The sequence below is a fragment of the Kryptolebias marmoratus genome, linkage group LG15 (assembly GCF_001649575.2).
Source record: "Kryptolebias marmoratus isolate JLee-2015 linkage group LG15, ASM164957v2, whole genome shotgun sequence".
Classification (NCBI taxonomy): Eukaryota; Metazoa; Chordata; class Actinopteri; order Cyprinodontiformes; family Rivulidae; genus Kryptolebias; species Kryptolebias marmoratus.
In genome coordinates this window covers 23,434,996-23,456,527 of record NC_051444.1, presented here as the reverse complement: position 1 = coordinate 23,456,527, position 21,532 = coordinate 23,434,996, and the positions used below count along the sequence as shown (strand labels likewise).

The following is a 21,532-nucleotide window of genomic DNA, read 5'->3' as shown; positions in this document are numbered from 1 at the left end:
TAATCATCAAAATTAAACGAAATAAACATTTGAAATATATGAGTTTGTATGTAATGTATGAATATAATATACAAGTTTCACTTTTTAAATGGAATTACTGAAATCAATCTACTTTTTCATGATATTCTAATTTTATGACCAGCACCTGTATGTTATTGCTTATTGCCATGAAAACAGCTGAAAGCCAGCTGTGTCTTTCCTCCAGCGGCTAACGTCTCAACTGTGGGTTCTGACTGCAGCTGAGAGGATTCCTGGGTCAGCGCTGATGTGCCAGGTCATTTATCTGCATAGACGTTTAGTGAGAAGGACCTGAAGTAGAAGGGAAGAGAGAAACACATGTTCAAAGCATTAAGTGGTGGGTAAGTGGGCCTACATGTTGTAGCACAAGCCCAACCTGGAAATAAAAATAAAAAATACAACATATAGGCTGATATTAAGAGTGTTATGCAACAACTCTTCAGTACACACATCAGTGATCTGACTGTTTTACCAACAGGCTAGTTGAATTTTTAAAATTTTTTCTAAGTCTGGCTCGAGTGTGGCTTACATTCTTGTTGTCGCATACCTCCCTGCTAGAACATCTCGAACATTTCAGGGCTTCGGTGCATGTGTGAAATCCTGAGTTTGATGAATACTTATAACAGCTAAAAGACAAGGAACGAGAGGAATGATGCGGAGAAAAGCACAGATTAAAAAAAAAAAAAAAAAAATCAGTCCTTGGGTTTATCTTTATGCATCTCCAGAGAAATAATGTGTTTTTAGGGTTTAATTGGCTTTTTTGAAATTGTGATGGGTAGCTGTGAATGACTGAGTTTGGACTTACCAGCAGTTCTGGTTTTATTTGTTTAGTTGCAGGGTTTTACTTTAGGGATGAGACTCAAATCTTGCAGCTCTCTGCAGTTCTGGTTTTGATTTCTCTCTCTTTTGTCTGTTTTGGCTCAGGCTCCCATCTGCCTTTAAAGAGTTTTTTTATATTATGAACACCTTCAAAGCTTGTATTTGATTTTGAAACCCTGACAATATTCTTATAAAAAAACATCAAATAATAACTAATTATCCAATACGAACATGAAAATGTTACAAAGAGATCACTTCCTTTACACTTTCTTTAATCCACTGCTGTTCAGCTCATTCAGGACAGTGTAACACAGGAGCTATGACACACAGAAACAGTGACAGTGAATGAAAGTACAATTTTAGAAATGAACACAATCAGATGGGAACAGATGGTGCCCTTAGAGCCGCTATTGTGGAAAAAAAAAACAGACTAAATTAAATATTTGCCTCCATAGAGGGTAGTGAAAATAGGTCTGAGTTTTAAAATCTGCCTTTTAAACTGGGACACATGAGCCAGCTGGATGGTCTATGCAATTGACAGACATGTAATTGATGGATCGGTGCAGCAAACTGGAAATATGTGCGTGAGTGGTAATGTAGTAGAAAGCTCTCCTGTTCTGTGATCTCCATTATGTCTTAAAAATATATTATTAAACATCAAAACACACTGATCATTTTGAACATAAAGTGTCACATAGATAACAACGACAATAGAAACCATAATTGAGCTCTGAGTGGTGAACTCATCAACACTGGAGCATCTCTAATTTAGGTCAAATACAAAAACACATTAACCTTCCACTACAAATGGGAATACTGCTATCTGAAAGGTGGCTTAACAAACTTACATTCACTGTAGATGCAAAGGCAAATCTTGCTGACTATTTCTGTCTTTTTTCCAGCAGGAAAAGCACATTTTACATTTCTTCTTTTCTCTTTATTAACATATGTAGACAGCATTGTGAAGATCCCAAACATTCTGCGATCAAACAATTTGTTGAGAGTTTTTTTGTTTTGATTAGAGAGGAAACTTCCAACAGAAAAGGAAACCAACTCCCTGTTCATTTAATCCATCCATTTCTTTTTTTTTTGTTGTTGTTGGTGTTACTGTATCTTTACTAATCATTTGTGCATGTGTTTTGACTGCTGTTCGACCTGCTTACATGTGTGGAAAATCTTCATCATGAGTCCTATCATGTAGGGACATCTTGAATATACCTTCCTCCACTGTAAAGTTTGCAATGGTGCATTTAAAAGATTGTACAAGTGTTGTGTCTCGTCCATACACTGGTACAAATTCATAATTTGTGTTGCAGAAACAAAAACAAAATTATAATAATTCTGCACAGAGATGCTCCACTGTGGTATTCTCTTTCTTATATTATTGCATTTTAGTCCCATTTTCATCTTTGGCGACATGTCTTTAAATTATTGAAAGAAGCATGTCATTATTATCATCTTATCCACAGTTATCAAATGATCCAACAGGACAGAAGAAACTCTGAAGAGATTAGAGAGAATTGAGTTTGTCCACAAATACGATGGTGTCATTTAAAGATTCATGTACCAGGAAATTAGTTTTCTAATTGCTCTGGGTATCGTTATCAGACTAATAACTGCAACCAGTCCAGAATGCGTAATAACTGCATTTATCCACATCAGACAAAACACAGAAGTGTCTCAATAAAGGCTCTCAAATTAAAAGGATCATAAAAAAAGGATCATATTATAAATTTAGAACCCTGACTGTAATTTTTTATTACCTACAACTTATTGGCTGTTCAGACTGTGACTCTAAAATTAAATGAAATAATCTCAGATGTTGTAATTAGATGTGGTTCGAACTCGTATGTTTTGCTTGGCATATTACAGATTAAATGCACTCAACATCTCTTTACAAAAGTTTTAAACATCATTTTTTGTGACAGTTTCATGTACTGTGAAATGTTTGCATATCATGAGTTGAAAAGGCAAACAGCAATTTAAATCCTTATCAAGAAACCTTTGTTAAAGCCTTTTTATTTATTTATTTTCTATTTTTTCTATTTTTATTTGTTGTGCTAAACAGTGAATATCTTGTGCAGCTATTATATGTTGCACAGATTTAGTGAGCTTTTTTAATTTAATGCTTTCAGTGTTTTATCTTCAAGCTGTCTGACCAAATAAAAAGGAGTGTGTGTATTTCAGCAGATTGTTGCAGCTTAGGTTCAGCCAATAACTGAGGAATGTAGACGTCCTTGGCTCAGAAGATGCTTGGCATGTTTCTCTTTTATCTCAGTCTGCAATGTTCTTGTCTTCTGAAAAGACACAGAATTTTAGATACCGCAAGGGTCTTTGGTTCATCTGGTTGCTGATACAGTTGGGAAAATTCACCTGGCACAATGAGGTTCTGCGTTTCTGGACTTCAAAGCTTTGCGCTTTATCCAATTTGGATGAACAAGCAGCTTTTTGTGAAAAAAATTTAAAAAATCAATTTATTGAAGACTTTTTAATGAGAACACAAGAAGCAGTAACCAGTGATTTGGGTTGTTTTCTGTTTGTGTAAATCACTATAAGTGACACCAAATTGTGGTGGATTTTCATAAAAGAATGATGGTTTTTAACAATTAAACAAGAGAATTGTCTTTTGTGGCATTTATTTAAAAACTGTTACAGCAAGGACACAAGTTCAAACAGAGTATAAAGGTCTGATGAAGTTGTGACAATGAGAAACACAGAACATGAAGGATTTATCAACCCTGCATCAGCTGGACCCATGAGCCAATCAGCTTCCAGGAAATCCTCGCGGACACAGCATGGCTCCATGACCCAGATGGTGACATAACATAGAGATTCAGTAATCTAAATGAAATATACTTATCAAAATAGCTCTGATACATCTAAATCCACAAGTATATAATGTCCTTCTGATAACATAACAATATGATATAGAAATCAGGGACTACAAATATTCTTTTGAACTCAGTATTATAATATACTTTGTTATCTACACCATATTGTAGCTTCTGTTCTGGGTTTGTTTTTTAAATGTGTTGCATTGTGTCCCATTGTTATGTAAGGAACAAAACAAAGGATACATAATAGTTTTAACACCAGAATGCAATACCTGTTAAAAATATAAACTATTAATTGATCTAAAAATAAACCTATGAATGAAATATAGTTTAGTTATATAGTTATAAAATAAAACTTAAAAAAAAAGGTTTAGGGCCATAATTTAACTTTGATTTTCCGGTGCTGTTCAGCTGCACAGAACCACCGATCTGGATCATGTGGGAGCTGGACTCAGCTGGCTCCTGCACATCTGAGCAACACAGCGAAGCAGTCCTGCATGCTATCTCTAACTAATGGTCTGCCTGAAACCCAGTTTTCCTTTTGGAGGCATGCTCAAAGTATTTGTTTTTATCCCCTTATTCCTTGACATCAAATAGCATTTGTTGTATCACGATCTCAGGCCTCTTTACCTTGGAGGATCCACCAAAGCCATTTAGCTCCTTTCAACATAACCCTGAGGCTCATCAGGCCGCGCAACCTGCTGCTACAAGACCCCAATCTAAGAAGCGCAAAAAAGCAGGACTCTTGTAATGGGTGGCTCGACTTACTTTAAAAGCTGCGAACAGTTATACAAAAACTTTTATTTCTTATATGTAAAACTGCCTTATGTAAACTCACAGACAACACAGAGAGAGAAGTTCAATGAAGCAAACAGCTCATCCACCCACCGTCTTTCAGTTTGCTTCAGGCTACAGCGTCAGATGAGACAGAGGTGCTATTTGCACCTTTGGTATATGAGTGACTTTATTTCCAGGCTTCCGGCCCTCTGCAGGGTTAAATGACCAATGTTTCCAGCTCTCAGGTTGATGAGCTCCTTCAGAAATGACTGAATGCAGTATCTTTACAGATCTAAAAATCATAACCATTCCAAAGCTCCTCCTGTGTTTTTACTGTAATGATAGATTTCAATCATCTATCTGTGGATAGATGGAGTATGTACACATATTCCTTCTTCTTCTGCATTTTGGACCCACTGACGAGGTTTGTGTGCTATGATCAGCCAAATATGATATCAATATTTACCTCGCAAACTGTCTCTGTGCAAAAGTTTTATTCATCCCTGATTTTGTAAATATTGCTTAAAAAGGAATCATACTTTCTTGTAATTTTTAAAAGTGGTCAGGTTTTCTGAAGATCTTAAGATCTTAATTTATTTTTTTACTTTGGCTTCATTTCCGCTCATTTTCCATTCAGTCCTTGTACCTGAACATGATAGCGTACTGTGTGGAATCTGCTTAAAAGTGAAGAACCTGAATAAATGGGTGGCAAGAGATGATGAGTAAGTCCTGAAAAAAAGCATCTACACCAGATGAACAGTACCTGAAAATTACGTCTTACAGAAACAGGAAAAGAAAATCCAGCAAAGACCTGACACAGGACCTGAGAGATGCATCATCCTTCAGCTGATTATGTCACATTTTCAACAAATATAACTATGGAAATCACCTTATTGGCGCTAAACTATTGTATCTGTTGAACAGCTTTAGCTTTGGTATTTTCACAGACTCGACTTGAGGAATGGGACAAATTGTGTCTCTTTGTGACAAGGTTTCAGTAACAAAACACCTGCAGACACAAAACTGTTTCATCTTTTGAGCTTAGGAGCCTTTTTTATGCCTGAAGGACTAACAGGTCAGAGTTAAGTGGCTTCAAAAACAAACAAGACATTCCTCTGAAAAAGGTCAAGTGCTGAACTGAAAATGAGAGAAAAAAAACAGCAGAAGACCAAAGAAAGACCTTGAAAACCCATCAGAAAACCAGAAGAACTACTGATAAAAACCGCTTTTAAAAATGAGAAGAAAGGCTGGCTGGCTGGAAGCAAATATAATGAAATGAGGGATAGCTCAAGACTTTGCACAGTGTGTGTGTGTGCTGCAGAGCAGGCAGGTGGGCTGACAGAGGGGAGTTAATCTATGTCTGGTAAAAGCTCCCTCTTCTCCTCCTCTCCGCCCTCCTTTCTTTTTTTCTTTAAATATTGAATCAATCAGCCATCCTGCCCTCTTTTTGTCTTATTTCTCTCCTCATCGTTTTATCTCACACCAGAAGCGCCCTATTCTTTTTTTCTCCCATTCTGCTTATCTGCATTTGCTTTTTGCTGACATGTGGCTCACAAATCCTTTTTGTTTATATATATATATATATATATATATATATATATATATATATATATATATATATGCCTTCCCCTTTGGCTTTGCTTTCACCTTGTGTTTAACCCCCTCAGTCATTCAGGGGTAGAGCCCCAGATTGCATCATCATGCTCCAAAAAGCACGAGGCGGACATTCCTTGGGGAAAAGAAGAGGCAAACACAGGGGACATTATTAATATAGGCTTTCCATCGCCAGCCTTTTAAGTGCAACAAGGGAAAATGCGTCGCTAATTTGGGTTTAAATGGATCTGAGGTTTTCATTAAGCAGAGGGCCGCAGATAAAGACTCAGCTTATCAAGTATTTAAGAAGTAAAACAGTATATATCAGCTGAAATTTTATTACCTGCTGCTGCTGATAACAAGCTCTTTCTACTTTGAATGGATGGATTCCGGGACAGCCATCCCTGCTTGTGTCTCTACATCCACCTATAAGTGCCCTTCAGCAGGCTTTTAGAGTTTCTTAGGTAGTGCGCTTTTTGCATTACAGCTGCTTAATGGGTCGGTTTTAAGTCCTAAGAGCTGCTCTTAGCGGAGCTTCATGCATTTGTTTCCAATACCAGAGAGCATCATGAACAGATACTCCAAAACTCAGACAGAACTGGGTGTGTTTTGTTCGCTCACTGTGTTTAATTTTCCTAATAAGATGACAACAAAAATGGAGTCAATAAAGTTAATTATTTTTCTGCAAAGTCAGGTAAATCTAGTGGATTGGTGGAGGTCAAACTGTGAAATTTCCTTTCAACTTATTGTGTTTAAAATAAAAAAAAGCTTTCCAGCATTCCTGAACTGGCCGTCTGGAAAGCTTGACAAAAATTCCATATGAATTTATTCACACCGAGCTGCTAGATCAGTTCTGTCAACTATTTTCTTCAGCTTTGTTCCACTTGCTATTTACTAACAGCTGCCGCTCTGTTAAATACGCCCGCATCTGTTTGCAGACGCTTCAGGAAAAATTTGGTTCATCTGCATCAGCCTTTTTTGCATTTCAGCTGATGTGGCCTGCAGGGAGGCTTGCAGCTTTCTCTCTCTCTCACTCTCACTTTCTCTCGTGGAAACTTGGAAGCGCACCTTGCCATGAGTCTGCTTCTTTACCGACTGCACATTTTTTTAGAGTTTATTATAGTTTTCTTTTACTTCTGCTGGCTTTAGCTTGCCATGATATGAAGTCATCAGGTTCTGGCCGTCTTCAGTTCCCACAACACTTTAATCAACTCAGTCCAAGTATTTTGAAGCGAATGAAGCATACTTGTGTGTTGGTTAGACATGTTAATTAGATTGTTAGAAGAAGAGGAGTGTTTCCGGAGGGTTAACAGTGCTAACAGGCCTTTTTAAAAACTATTTGATTTTTTTCTTCTTCTGCTAAATACTTAAATATTTTCTAAATATCACAGCACAATGGTAACATTTTGCATAAAACAAACTTTTGGTCCAAAGTGTATTGCTTTATTCATCATCATTGTTTGAGCATACTTTAGAAAATAAACAAAAGCAATTGTAAGTGAAGCTAAAAGCTGAAAACAAATCTGGATTTAAAGGTAAAGCTAGTTTTTAAAAGAAATAGCTGTAAAGCTTTAAAAAAATCACTGTTTTATTTGGTACAAGTTTGACCTCAGTGAAGTTATTTGCTTTAGTTTGTGCAGTCTAAGGTCAGAAGGGGAAAAGTCTATACTGAACAGGGGCATTTCATCAATGACTGACATAACCCTGCAAATAAATTGATTTTCCTCCTGTGCCTGCATGTTGGCACACAAACGCAAGTCCAGTCAAATGGCTTAACGCTATAAATGACCCATGATGTGAATATAGCTGTAGTGATCAGAGGATGCTGTGTCCCGATAGCTTGTAAAATACTCTGCTTTAATCATCCTCACCTTCCTAACAGCCTTTCGTATCTGTCAGCATCCCATCAGGCACGGCCATAGCAGTGTAGAAGCCATTGTAGCACTTTCAGCTGTGATACTTCCTGTGTGATTCAGAAATCTCAGGGCCCACTTCACACAGAGGGAAAATTTGGCCAGTGAGATGCTGCATGTCTGTGCTTTTGTGAAAGTTGCTTCTTGCCGAGATGGGGAGTTATTGAAATGACGGTTCGGTGTCGGTGCCAAAGAAGAAGAACAAAGGACAGAACATGACTGAGACTGACTGACATGACTCGAAGTCGCCCTGCAGATTTCCCTTTTGTATCTGCTGAATGTGAGCTCAGATGGATGCACTTCCTCGTTTGGCACCAGCATTAATAGAATTTTGATTAGAACAATTTAACCCTTTTATGTTGATTTGGTGCCGATTGACTGGCTTTTTCTTGAGATTTATAATGAGTCCGTATGACACCATCGGCTGTATGGTTTGAAAACAAAGGGCATGCTTGGCTGCAGTGTAGTGGGAAATAATACGCTTTTGGAAATTGCAAAAGTTTGGTAGTTTTATATTTTAATAGATGTTTTAAACCTAAGAAAGAACCATTTTCTGCTCTAAAATAAAAAGAAAGGTTTAAAAGCTTTAAAATAGTCAAGAAACGTAACATGCAACTAACAGCAGCAATGTTTTGAAGCAACATTTAAAAAACACTGGAGTGCAGATCCCTAAAAACACGACTATTCAAGTAAATCAATACTGTTTCAAACAGACAACACATGAACATGGATACAGGTCTGGAAATCAGCACAAAGGTGCAACACATGCGTCCTCTCCAAGGCAAACAAATAAAATAACATCTCCACAGTGACCCTGAAGGGCCCATCTTAGACAGACCCCAAGGGACTCAATTTTCAGCACAACACCTGCCTCAGAATATTGACCTGACTGGGTTTTTGTCTCTGAAGCTTGTATGAGGTGAAAGTGCCTTTGCTTTAGGGCTTTTATTTCAGAAGCACATAGAGGCTGGCAAAAACTACAGATGCAATGTGTATTTACATTTGATTTTAGTAAAAAAAAAAAATTTAGTGTTTTTTTTTAATTATTTATCATTATTGAGATGTACAATAGAAACCTGTACAAAAATCATTATTTATTATGTAAAAATTGGGCTTTTTTTTCTTGACTAAAACTTACACTTTTCATGCTCAGCACAATCTGAAAGTGTGCATTCAAAATTCAGAATGCTAATTTTTACCTCACCTTTATATACATATTATAATTAAAGACCTAGTTTTCCTTGAAGGGTTGCATATCGCCCTCCGCCTTTCAGGCCAGAGTTTTAAACTAAGATCTAATGATGAGAAATGATGGAGCTGTAGGTGTTTTGGGCAAACTTCAAACATTGCACTATGCAAAATCTCATGGGATACTGAGAGACGTCACACCCAGTTTGTGTTGTTAACGACTCTCAGCTACTACCACATTGAATTTTAGCTCAGCGTCTGCATAACGGACTCAGTTATAGCCATTTTTTTCTGTTTTTAGGGTTGGTTGGCTGTGGTGGCAATCTTATATTTGGGTTGACTTTAGAAGAGATTCTAGTTGTAGATGTACACCCCATGATTACTGTCCGAAAGTTTCATTAAACTCCATCCAATGGTTTATGAGATATTCTGGTAACACCGAAGGTTGGACCGAAGAGTGTAGCTTTAGAGATTTGCTGAGAGAGAAGGTCTGAAAAAGCCATAGTGGTTCTGGAAATCAGCCAGAAAGGCCTTGTGATTCCAAACAAGCAGTGGGTGGGAGAGGAAAGAGGATGAATGGCTGCTCCTCTGCTGGAGACTGGACTGAAGGGAGACAAGAGATGCAGAGGACCAACTGAGTGGCAGGATGAGAGCGAGGGGTAAGAGGAAGAGGGGAGGAGGGGGAGGAGGGGGAGTTTAGCCCTGCAGCTATCAGGACTGGTAGGAGGAGGAGAGGGTGGGAGGCAGACGCAGGCCGTCTTCGTGCATTTGTAAAAGAAGGAAGGAAGAGAGGAGACCCAGCAGCTCCTGTATAAAGAAGGCTGGATGTTTGCAGTCTGACTGAAGACTGAAGTGTCTCTTTAAGGACACTTGTAAGGTAAGGTGACAGCTTCAGTGCTGCGTCAGGTGTGTGAAGTCTGAGGGAGGGAGGTTCTGACGCATTTGGTTTTGTTTGTAAAACATTCAAAAGCAAAATCTGTCTGCAAAGTTTGAAAGGCCTCGGGCTGCGCAACAAGCTACACAGCTCACAAGTCTTATGATGAGCCAGCTGCAAAGTCACCCTCTCTGGGTTTTTTTTTTTTTTTTTTTTTGTGAAAGTGCATGCCAGTGATGTGTTTTTTTGCGCTGTTGTGCTGCAAACCCTCGTGAGATGGAGAAGACCCGCTGAAACAGAGCGGCTCTCTGTGCCAGAAACTGCCTGAGCGATGAATGAGCATCCTTGTGAGGAGAACTCAAAGCTGTGTCCGTCTCCTCCGACTGTCCCTCAGGCCACTTTCTGCTGCTCCTCTGTTCTTCATTAATTCTTTAACAAGCTGCCATTATGCTGCTCAGACAGACAGGGCTCCAGAGCAGATGACTTGAGATGTTTGTGTGCCGCTTACTGGACATACAGCATGTAGGCCGCCATAGGAACATTGGAAAACTCAAAAATTTTTATAACTCGGTCAGTTTCACAGATGTCAACCTAAAATTCAGTGTGGCAGTAGCCGAGACTGATCCTCAACACATATTCTGAGCACCTATGAGGTTTTTGTTTGACATTTTTACCCTTAACTAATTAGAGGCAATTCTGTCTGTCTGTTAGCAAAATATCTAATGAACCACTGGACGGATTTTAATGAAACTTTCAGGAAATAATTATTTTAAGTATATCTACAACTGATTATCCTTTGGATCTGATCCAGTTCAAGATGTCTGCTACAGATGACTGACCTTAAAATAAAAGAAGCAGCACAAAAACCCAGTCAATTTTACAGAAATTGTGCTAACATTTGGTCTGATTGTAGCTGAGAGTCATTCACAGGACAGTCTACAAGTCCATCATTGTTGACACCAAATTATTGTAATTTTAAACTCGGACATGAAAGGCGATGGGGGATAGGCAATCCTTCAAGGAATGCTAGGCTCTTAATTAATAAATGTCCTTGGTCACGTTAGGAGCAAAGTGATTCCTGTCCCCTGCTTCATCAGGTTTCTCCAGTCTGCTGTGAGACGACAGCAGCACGGTCAGAGGATGTTTTCTGTTTGCGTGTAGCACACGCCTCCCACCAGCAGCAGCTGACCTCCTTATCTGCAGAACAATGCTGAATAGAGGATTGCCTGATGTCATCCGGCACTGCTGCCACTGATCTGACGAGAGGAATAAATCTTCTCCTAACAGTTCCCTGTCACATACCGATACTGTGTCGCTGGAAAATAAATTCCTGTTTCAGAAAATGTCTCAAAGTGCAGCAACAGCAGGGCATCCCCTCAGCTTCTGTAACTTGGTAAAACAAAAGTCTTTTAGATGTTAAATGCGGCCGAGCCAGCTGAAACCAAACAATTAAGAGCTCTGTCGTTGAATTTACAATATCAAAAAAACGAGCCTTTGAATTAAACACAAACTCTTCTCTTCTGCTGTGTTTTCTCTTTTACATGATAGAGACAAACAATCAAACAAATGACTCTTTTCTGTTTTTCTTTGTGATTTACTTGTTTCGAGGAATTGTCTGGTTCACTGTGTTTCCTTCCTGACACAATAAACATAGTCTTTAAGGCCGCCTAAAATAGCCTCCGAAAAATTTTCACCCTTTAAACGTCTCCCACCCAAGAGTTTGGATGAACTCCAGCTACCACATGTGCGACTGCTATCATGTCTGCACAGATGGGACTGCCCACCCTGTGGAGGAAGGGAATGTGACATCAGACTGACTGTTTTCTGTTTTTTTGGGTTTTTTTTTCATGATCACAAGTCTATGATGTTCAGAACAAAGTAATTTGGACAGAAATATGTTTTGCTCCGTGCAAGAAAACGTACAACCCAATTCCGAAAAGGTTTGGGACGTTGTGTAAAATATGATATTCACAATGGAACATAGTAAAGATATCAAATGTTTAAACTAAGAAAATGTATCATTTTTTTAGGGGGAAAAAAAATGCAATTTAAAATTTTATGACAGCAACACAAGCATGTTTCCCTCGTCTTCTTTCAACAACAGTCTGTAAACATCTAGGAGCTGAGGAGGAGAGCAGCTCCTGGAGGTTTTGGAGGGAATGTCCCATTCTTGCATCCCCATACCATCAGAGAGGCAGGATTTTAAACTGTGTGCTGATAACAGGCTGGGTGGTCCTTCTCTTCTTTAGTATGGAGAACATGGTTTCCAAAAACAATGTAAAATTTTAATTTGTCTGGCTACAAAACAGGTTTCCACTTTGCCTTGATCCATTTAAAATGAGCTTTGGCCCAGAGAAGACAGTAGTATTTCACATAAAGCTTTTTCTTTGCATGATAGAGCTTTAGCCAGTATTTATGGATGGCACAGCAAAGAATCAGACCTGTCTTTATTGCAGTGCTGCCTGAGGGATCAAAGATCCAGAGTTGGCTTTAGACTTGTTCTTTGTACACAGAGATTTCTCCAGACTCTTTAAGGCTTTTGATGATATTATGAACTGTAGATGATGGGATACTCAGAGTCTTTCCCATTTTCAGCTGAGAAACTTTATTCTGAAATTGTTGCTCTACTTTTAGCTCCAGTTTTCCACAGAATGGTAAACCTCGGCCCATCTTTACCTCTGAGAGACTCAGCCTCTCTAAAATGCTCCTTTTATACCCAGTCCTCTTATTAACCTGTTGTTAATTGACCTAATAAGTCACAAATGTCCCTCCATTTGTTTCTTATTTGTACCACTTATTTTCCTAAAAAAATGGTACAATTCTTTAGTTTAAACATTTGATACTTTTACCATGTTCTACAGTGAATAAAATATGGGTTTATGAGATTTGCAAATCATTGTTTTTTGCTTTTATTTACAATTTAGACTAACTTTTTTGAATTTGGGGGAATTTTATTTGTCTAGTTTTGCTAATCTGTATTGATATGACAACAGTCTGTTTGGTTTTACTTGCTATTTAGTTCAGTCGATATCAGACAGATGTTGGCAAAAGTATATCTATCGTCTAACATTTTGCAAAAAGAAATAGTTATGTCACACAGAAGGAAACAAAGTTTTTCATTGTTTTGTATTGCTAGTTTTATCAAAAAACAAATCCATAAACTTCAAGATCATTTTCCCTTTTGTGTTACATCAAACTTATCTTCAGGTTTAAAATTGTTTCTTTACTAAACAAACAATGTAAGTTCAGTTTTGTCTCTAAAACATGTTTCCAGTGCTTGTTCGTGCCATCACAATCAGGCTATTAGGTATTTAAGTTGACCATGTTTTGTTTATTTTCTCTCCCCCTCTCTTAGATGTCATGGCGCCCAACCTACCGAAGCTCCAAGTTTCGAAACGTTTATGGGAAAGTCGCCAATCGAGAGCACTGCTTCGATGGCGTCCCTGTCACCAAGAACGTCCATGACAACCACTTCTGCGCCGTCAACTCCAAGTTCGTGGCTGTCGTCACAGAGAGTGCCGGAGGAGGCTCTTTTATTGTTATACCTGTGTCCCAGGTGAGTTCCTTCACTTTAGAAACAAAGGCCTGAAATCAAACATGCAGGTCAAACTTTTTTATTTTTTTGCTGATTGTTGGGGGGTTGTAATCATAACTGGACTTATTACATAAGTTTTTATCACTGTGTCCAAACAGGTAGCTGTTGGAAAAGTGATTGTTATGGTTCCTTTTCTATAGGACAGTATAGGATTATGATGCACAGTGTCTTGTTCTGTTTTGTTTTTTTTTCTTTTTGTGGAGCTTTTCTCGCATAAAATTACATTTAATCACAGCTTTTTTCACAACATTATAAGCAGACAAACTGTTTTCCAAACAAATAAAGCCCAAACTGTATCCAGAGGTAGAAATCACAGCCAGACTTAAATCTTCAGGCCAGAATCTGAAGTCAGAGTTTTAAGAGGCTTTGTGTTACCAATAGGAGCAATAAAGAGGCTCCTGCTTTGCAGGCCTTAATTGTTTAACGTTAACCCCAAATTATGCCGTTCCAACACCTCTAATGAGGAACTTTAAATGGAAGGCAACATTTGTGCATGCTTTATCTAGTAGAAAAGTGCTGTAAAACTCCAGTCTTTTTATATAGATGCGTTTAAGAGAAGCAGCTTTTGATGTTGTCTGCAGAACTCAGATTAAAACGGGTGCGGCTGCAGCGCAGATAATGGACAAACGTCTGAAGGTAATGAAAATGCCACAGTCTTTGTTTACAGGACTCCTTTTGTTTGGAGCTGTGGCTTTTTATAACATATTCTTACTGGCATCGTGTTGATTTATGACACACTGCATGTGTGGAGAGACAGAGAAAGTCATCATGCCTGGAAAGAAGAAAAAAATCCCCCCAGAGCCGATAACTGAAAACTTATAACATAATAATGCATTGAGTGTATAAGATTCAGTCTGGATATGAGGGACAGAGTCTTGTTGTCAGAAAATATGTGTTAAAAATGAAAATTATTATAAACAGCAGCTTTATACAGAAAGTAGTTACTGACAGTCAAACCACAGCTGAGGGTTCTTTATTGTCACAAATTAAAATCAATGGACTGAAACAGCTGATAAATTAAAAATATCCTAATCTCACTAATAGATAAGTTTAACTTAAACTAGACGTCATTTATAACGTGTATACATGACTCCTCACACTCAGTTTGATCATACTCACAGTCTCAGACAATCTCACATTTGCAAGTTAAGAAAATGGCGTTTACTAAACTTTGTGTTCATGAAGGGTCTGTGTGATGATGAAAGCTGCTGTTTGGACAATCCTCTGGTCAAAACAACAAAACTACTAAATCTAAACTTGAAAACATCCAGATAAAGACGAAACTGACCATTCAACCATTCACTTTTGTCAGGATCTGAGTGTTTTGTTTCATTTATCGTTGTTGCTGTGCCTTTATTTTCCTGTGATCCTTGTGATTAGTTTATTCCCTGTGTTTAATATTATACGTTCTTGTATTGTTCTGCTCCCTTTGGCCTCTGTGTTCCTTGTGCCACGTTTTATTCCTCCTCAGCTCATCTCCTCATTAGTTTTCCAGTCAGCCTGCCACGCCCACCTCACCTGTTTCCCGTTACCTGCCACTCCAGCTGCAGTCAATCTTCCGCTCACCCTCGGCCCTTTATGTTCAGTCAGTGCCGTCTCATCCTCGCTGGTTCGTTGTTTGGTCTTCACCACAGTCAGGTTAGCTCCTGGTGTCGCCCTGTGATCCTCTGGAATAGGTTTCTTCATTGTTTCGCTGCCTTTTTGTTTCTGTTTTAATAAATCAGTTTTTGTTTCTGAGATAAGTCTTCATACTGGGCATGATAGTTTTATTGAGAAAGCATATTGAAAATGTTACTATTTTTCTTTTTTAGCTGTTGAAAAAAAGCAAAGCTGACCTTAATAATCCTCCAGAACAGACATGACAAAGAACAAATCAATTTGAACTTTGGGAGTTTTAAAGAAGGCAGATAAAACGAAATTAGCATTAATATTTTGTGTCTGCTTTTTTCAAAGGGCAAACTGGCTATTCTAGAAAAAGCTCCGTCTTTTTCCTTTGGTAAACAGGGGCCGGCTCACGGTGAGGGACCGGCCTGTCTGATGTATTATAATGACAGCTGGTAAGACAGCCATATGTTCACCCACAGACAGAGCCAGCAGAGAGTGGACACGCTACTGCTGGCACCACCTGGTGCACAGACGGACACAGAAAGTGACACACAAGGTCATGAACACCTTCATCTCCTCAGACAAAGAGGGACACGTCTGTGTGTGTCATGATTACTTTAACTATTGCTGATTTAATTTATTCCTGCCACAGCTATGGTTCAAATCTCAGAATCTCTTGCACACATTGAATACGAACTAAATTAATTTTTATATAAGCTGTCATTTAAAAAAAAGACATCTATAAGCATCAATTTAGGCTTTGTGGGGTTTTAATGAAAATGTTTTTCTGATATTTTGCAGATGAAACAACCAGTCAGTGCAGAAAGGTTAATTACACTCTTTACAAGAGCTTGTACTCATGAACAAACATTGTTTGTCACTTGTACCATCTATTTCCTTCATCTTTCACTCTGAGGTCAGGGTTTACAATGTCCTGCATCACATTAAGACATGGCACCAGTGATCAGGTCACTCTGCTGTCCAGTACTTCCACCAGGTCAGACATGTAACACAACAGCAGGCTGTACATCATTAATACAAGGTAACATCAGCAGAGAAGTCAGTTTAAATTAATGAACCTGACTCAGCACCTTTATCTTTAGCTCTATAAATGTGGCAGGACATATGGAGAAAACGCCACTCGTGAATATAATATATGCAACCTTTTATGCTAAGAATTACTCTGTGTATTACGAGTTCAGTATGTATTATATTTGCATTGTATTTAAATGCACTGCAAATATAATGGTGTACTTTATTCCCAGAGCAGCACTGGGACTTCATGAACGATTTAGTGGGAATCAGTTAAAGTTGCGTCACAATGACAGCCTCAGGAAAGGAACCGCTCAGAGAAGATGATGTTCTGACACAGGACGTTATTAGACAGTGGTTTCTTCTCAGAAAAAAAAGACCAAACATCGACTACATTTCTGTGACATCCACTGAACTTATACTGCCCAGGTCTTCTCATATGGCCTGTCTTTAGTAGAAGCATTGACACATTTAATCCCACTCCTCTTCTCTTCATGGGCCACATGATCCTAAAAATGGTTTGGACTCTGGAAATATTTAAAAATAATGTTTGATTTAATAACTTTGCCTTTTCTCTGTGAACAGTTGGAAATAATCCATCTATTAGAGATCTCATTGTGAGTCATGTGTTCAACAGGAGCAGGTTATTAGCAGGATATAAGAACAAATACTTAGTAACCTAACAGCCAGTGAAGGTGGTTTTTACACTAAACCAGCTATTATTTTGTCCTTCACATGTGGGCTTCAGTGTTGGTCTGCTCCTTTTTGTTTTCTGTATTATTTTAGAAGGTAAAGTAAGTTGTGCTTATATGGACTCATTAGAACAACAGTAACTACTTATTTTTAGGGGTTTTCTTGTTAAAAACATATCCTTAATGGTGCATTCAGTGACATTCAGTTCAATGACAAAAAATAGAAAATTGGAAATTCTGTCTTCTGGCAGAAAAAAAAGCTAAAAATGCCAATAACAAAAAGTTACATTTGCGAGTTGAGATGTAAAACAAGAGACAATGTAAGGACAGGGCACCATTAGATTATTTTTCTAAGTGAATTTGTGATGATAATTTTCAGCTAAAAGGAAAATGGAGCAGCAAGAAAAGTTTGCACTTTCCCTTTCCAGGCTGCAGTGAGGTCCAAGTGATTTATTGTTCAAGATAACTAAAGTTGAGTTAAAGTTTGTGTAAACTTAGTGTAAACCCAAATAGCTACCTGAATAAGATACTGTCAAATCCAGGTGGCCCAAAAAGGGTTGTTTTTCACAAGTCTTTGGTTTGGTAGTAACTTTATAGACTTTAATATACACTAACAAGCACAAAAAAGGGGATAATTTTCATAATATGCCCCCTTTAACTGTGGTTATTTACTACAGTTCTATTGTTTTAATTGTTCTTCTTGTTAGGGCCATGTTGCATAATGAATTAGATTTTCTCATAGTATATTCTCAACAGACACAACGTCTCAGGATGTAATTAGCATCACATTATTAACTCAGATCCTGTCTTAATCATGTTAGGAGGCAGACATTAAAGCCTGCCTGTTGCTGTAACATTCGCAGAAAAGGTAAATGTGTCACTTGAGCTTGTTTTGCCCTGGCTTGTCATTTTTAAAACATCCCATCGATTAGAAAGGCTGTTTGCAAGCTTGTTTTTCATGTGTGAGCAAATCTGTTCCCATACAAGTTACGTAAGAAGTCAGAAGTTATTAAACAATAACAAGAAATTTATTTAAATCTATTTTTTACCTTATTATCTGCATCTATTCTAAAATAATGTATTTTGCTTGGTTTAATTAAACTGTAGGCTTTCTGAGCAGCTATGATTGTTGTTTTTTTCTTTGAATCTGATTCTAGTTACTCAATGTTTCCTTCACAAATGGGATTTGAACTTAGTGATTCTGAATTTAAAGACGTTTTTTGTCCTTTGAGTTTGTTAGCAAATCCTATGTCTTTAGAATACATTGAAATAAAAAAAAGTTTCCCCATTTCTAGACTTCTGCTCTAATAAAATTTAGCTAGTATGTAAATACTTAAGCTTACATAAAGATTTTTATTTACATGTTTATGAATGTGAATGTGCATATTTATTAGTTGTTTGAATCTTGCTGAGATTGTGCTGACATGAATTTTAACTGTGACTCAGATTTAGCAAACCTAAGAAAAGGATTTTTTTCCAAATGCAGCAGAATTGTTGCATCTATATTTTTTACATTTTGCAGGTATATAATAAAACTGCTGCATTGTTTTAACTTTTCAGCAGAACAAGCAGTTTGAAGATTCATATTGTGTGTTTCCCCCCCCCACCACCCTCTGACGCTAGATGCTTGCCTTTTTAATGCACTTTATATGATCAAAAGTAGAGTGAGATGTTGCAGCCCGAGCTGATGTTCCGGGTTCAGCGAGGGCACAGCGCGCATAAACACACGCCGCATGTCACAGAGGTATAACCCCATTCAGCTGCACAAATCTCTGAGGAAATAAAAAAAGAGGTCAGTGGACTGAAGAGGCATCAAATATTCATGCCAACATGACTGACACTAAAAGGTGCCTGTTATTGGCCGCTATGAGCCAGTGCCCCTCTGTGGACTCAGCAGGTCATTGCAGTAATGGGTTAGGTTTAGGACTAAGGTGTGAATTGAGTTTAGGTTTGGTTTAGGGTTAGGTAAGTACTGGTAATGGTTAGGGTTAGGGTAAGGGTCAGGGTTAGGCTGTAGTTAGGGTGTAGAAATGAATGGAAGTCAATGGAAAGTCCCTGCAAAGATAGAGAGACATAACGTGTGTGTGTGTGTGTGTGTGAGTGTGTGTGTATAATTACATTGGCATCACTCACTCAGTTTAATCTCCATAAGCATTTCTAGATGTTGGCTAATCTTTGTAATTCTTTCACCTACATGTTATTGTTCTTAAAACAGAGGAAGTAAAACTTTTCTGTGGCTCTTCTTTCAGTCTGGCCGTCTGGACTCTCATTACCCAAAGGTGTGTGGTCACCAAGGCAATGTGCTGGATATCAAGTGGAATCCCTTCTTTGAAAACATCATTGCATCCTGCTCTGAGGACACCTCGGTGAGTGAGCCACAAATGTTTTATTCATATGAAAACAAATTTAAAAAAACAGATATTTATGCTGATAATGACACAAATTAGAAAGGAGTAAAGAAACCAGTTTGTTTTGTTTGGAGGCTCAGAGTACATGAGCCGTGTTGGGGGTATTGCTGACGCAGTTCTGGTTTGTGTTGTTATGACACGACGACTGTAAAATGGTGCATTACAAACTTGAAATTCCTTTAAAAAAAACAAGGTTTTGCAACACAAAAACAGCAAAATCCCAATCAGTTACTCCCTCCTTCCATGACACATAAAAGCAAATCCTTCAAGGGCATTTTTTCCAGCACACCCTCATGTTACGTCACTCAGCTTTGTGTCCTGTGTAGTACGTGCACTTGTTTAAAGATGATATCATCTGGTCCAGCAGAGCCTCTAACCCTCGCAGTAATCCAGTCTAATCCTAATGCTCTGGGCTACATTGATATGCTGTGCTATTTTTGATCAAATAAATCTCTGATTGTGTTATGCTGGTTTTGGTTTGTTTGGAGTTTACAGTAAAAAAAAGAAAAGAAAAGAAAGGAAAGCATGAAATTCCTCCTAACAAAATGGCAGTAATAATAGAACCACTGTATGGGGAAAAGAAGTGTGAAGGTGTGTTTGTGCTTTCATTGTCTTTCTACGTGAATGTGGCAGGTTCGAATATGGGAGATCCCAGAGGGGGGTCTGAGGCGCAACATGACGGAGGCGGTGCTGGAGTTGTATGGTCACAGCAGGCGGGTGGGTCTGATCGAGTGGCACCCCACCGCCAGCGGCATCCTCTTCAGTGCAGGCTACGATTATAAGGTACCACACCAGTCAAGCTCAGAATAACACTGGAATCATGAGTGCAGTGAAGTAAAATGCATTAAATTTGTTTTTGATCAACAGACACCTTGGGGTCAGTTTAACACAGATAATTACATAATGACAAATGTGATTAAAGCCATTTAACAGCTGCGCTTAAAACAACCCCTCCCGGTGTGTTAGATCCTGATCTGGAACCTGGAGATTGGAGAGCCGGTGAAAATGATCGACTGTCACACTGACGTCATCCTGAGCATGTCCCTTAATACAGACGGCAGCCTGCTGGCCACCAGCTGCAAAGACAAGATGCTGCGGGTCATTGAGCCTCGCTCTGGAAGCGTCCTTCAGGTGAGACTTGTGTCAAACTGTGCAAATCACAGAAACAACTAAACTGGCAGGGCTTTTTATACTATATGAAACAACTGCTAATTTCCATACTTACAGAAATAAAACTGAAAAAAATGAAAGGAATCCTCCCTCTGGGTTAGAGGTGAGTCTCTGCCTCAAGTGGAGGAGTTCAAGTGTTGTTCATGAGTGATGGTACACTGGAGAGGGAGCTGGATCAGCTGATCAGGTCCTAGTCCACAGTATTGAGGGCGTTAGTCCTGTCTATTGTGGTGAAAAAAGAGCTGAGCTGAAAGGCAAAGCTCTCAATTTACTGGTCGGTCTACTTTCCAGCCCTCAATCCATGGTGATGAAGTGAGGATCGTGATCAAAAGAACAAGATCCAGGATACAAGCAGCTAAAAGTGTCCTTCCTCTATGGGGTGGTCAGGTTTAGAGACAAGGTGAGGAGCTTTGTCATCCAGGGGGACTTTGGAGCAGAGCTGCAGCTTCCTCGAATCAAAAGAAGTTAGCTGAAGTGACATCTGATAAGGAAGGCTCCTGGGCACCTCCAACTGGAAGGAAACCTCCAAGTCAGAACTCTTCGGAGGGGTTTTCTATACCTTGGGATCCCCCAGAAGGAGCTGGAGTGTGTTGGTAGAGAAAACATGTCTGGATTTCCACCATCAGGTCACTTCTTTAAAATATTTAAGTGCATACATTGGCAGTGACCTTAGTTGGCACACACAGGTGGCAGGTGTTTGTACCAGAATCCAGCAGCTCTTCCACTTTTTGAGACCACTTTATCTCCTTGGTGTGTGTACCAAGATTATGGTAATTTTCAACAGTGTATCTAAGCTGATACTTAGGTATTACCATCTGGTTTGGAAACCTGACAGTTAAATCCAAATCCCAGATCTTTAACCTGGTGATTGTAGGTACCCTTCCTCTAAGCACAATCATTTCAAAAACTCGCTCATCCCCCCTCTCTGTCAAGCTCATTGATGGGAGGTTTTTCAGGCCAAGGTGTTTTTCTTTTTCCTAGGTTTGTGTGATGATTTTTTTTATTGTACTGTTT

The 21,532-nt window shown here is 38.7% G+C and overlaps 1 protein-coding gene across 2 annotated transcripts in view; it reads left to right on the top strand.

The window, feature by feature from the left end:
* The window catches only part of coro2ba (coronin, actin binding protein, 2Ba), a 38,763-nt gene that overhangs the window by 9,726 nt on the left and 7,505 nt on the right, over positions 1-21,532 (top strand). Inside the window, exons 1-5 of one of the 2 annotated variants that reach the window (XM_017414171.3) lie at positions 9,869-10,019; positions 13,372-13,572; positions 19,190-19,306; positions 19,982-20,131; positions 20,315-20,479. In XM_017414171.3, coding sequence (XP_017269660.1) covers positions 13,372-13,572; positions 19,190-19,306; positions 19,982-20,131; positions 20,315-20,479 — 633 coding nt within the window. In that variant the 5' untranslated portion in view covers positions 9,869-10,019. Of the gene's footprint in view, positions 1-9,868; positions 10,020-13,371; positions 13,573-19,189; positions 19,307-19,981; positions 20,132-20,314; positions 20,480-21,532 lie in introns of those variants that run through there. The other variant, XM_017414170.3, reaches the window with a different exon arrangement.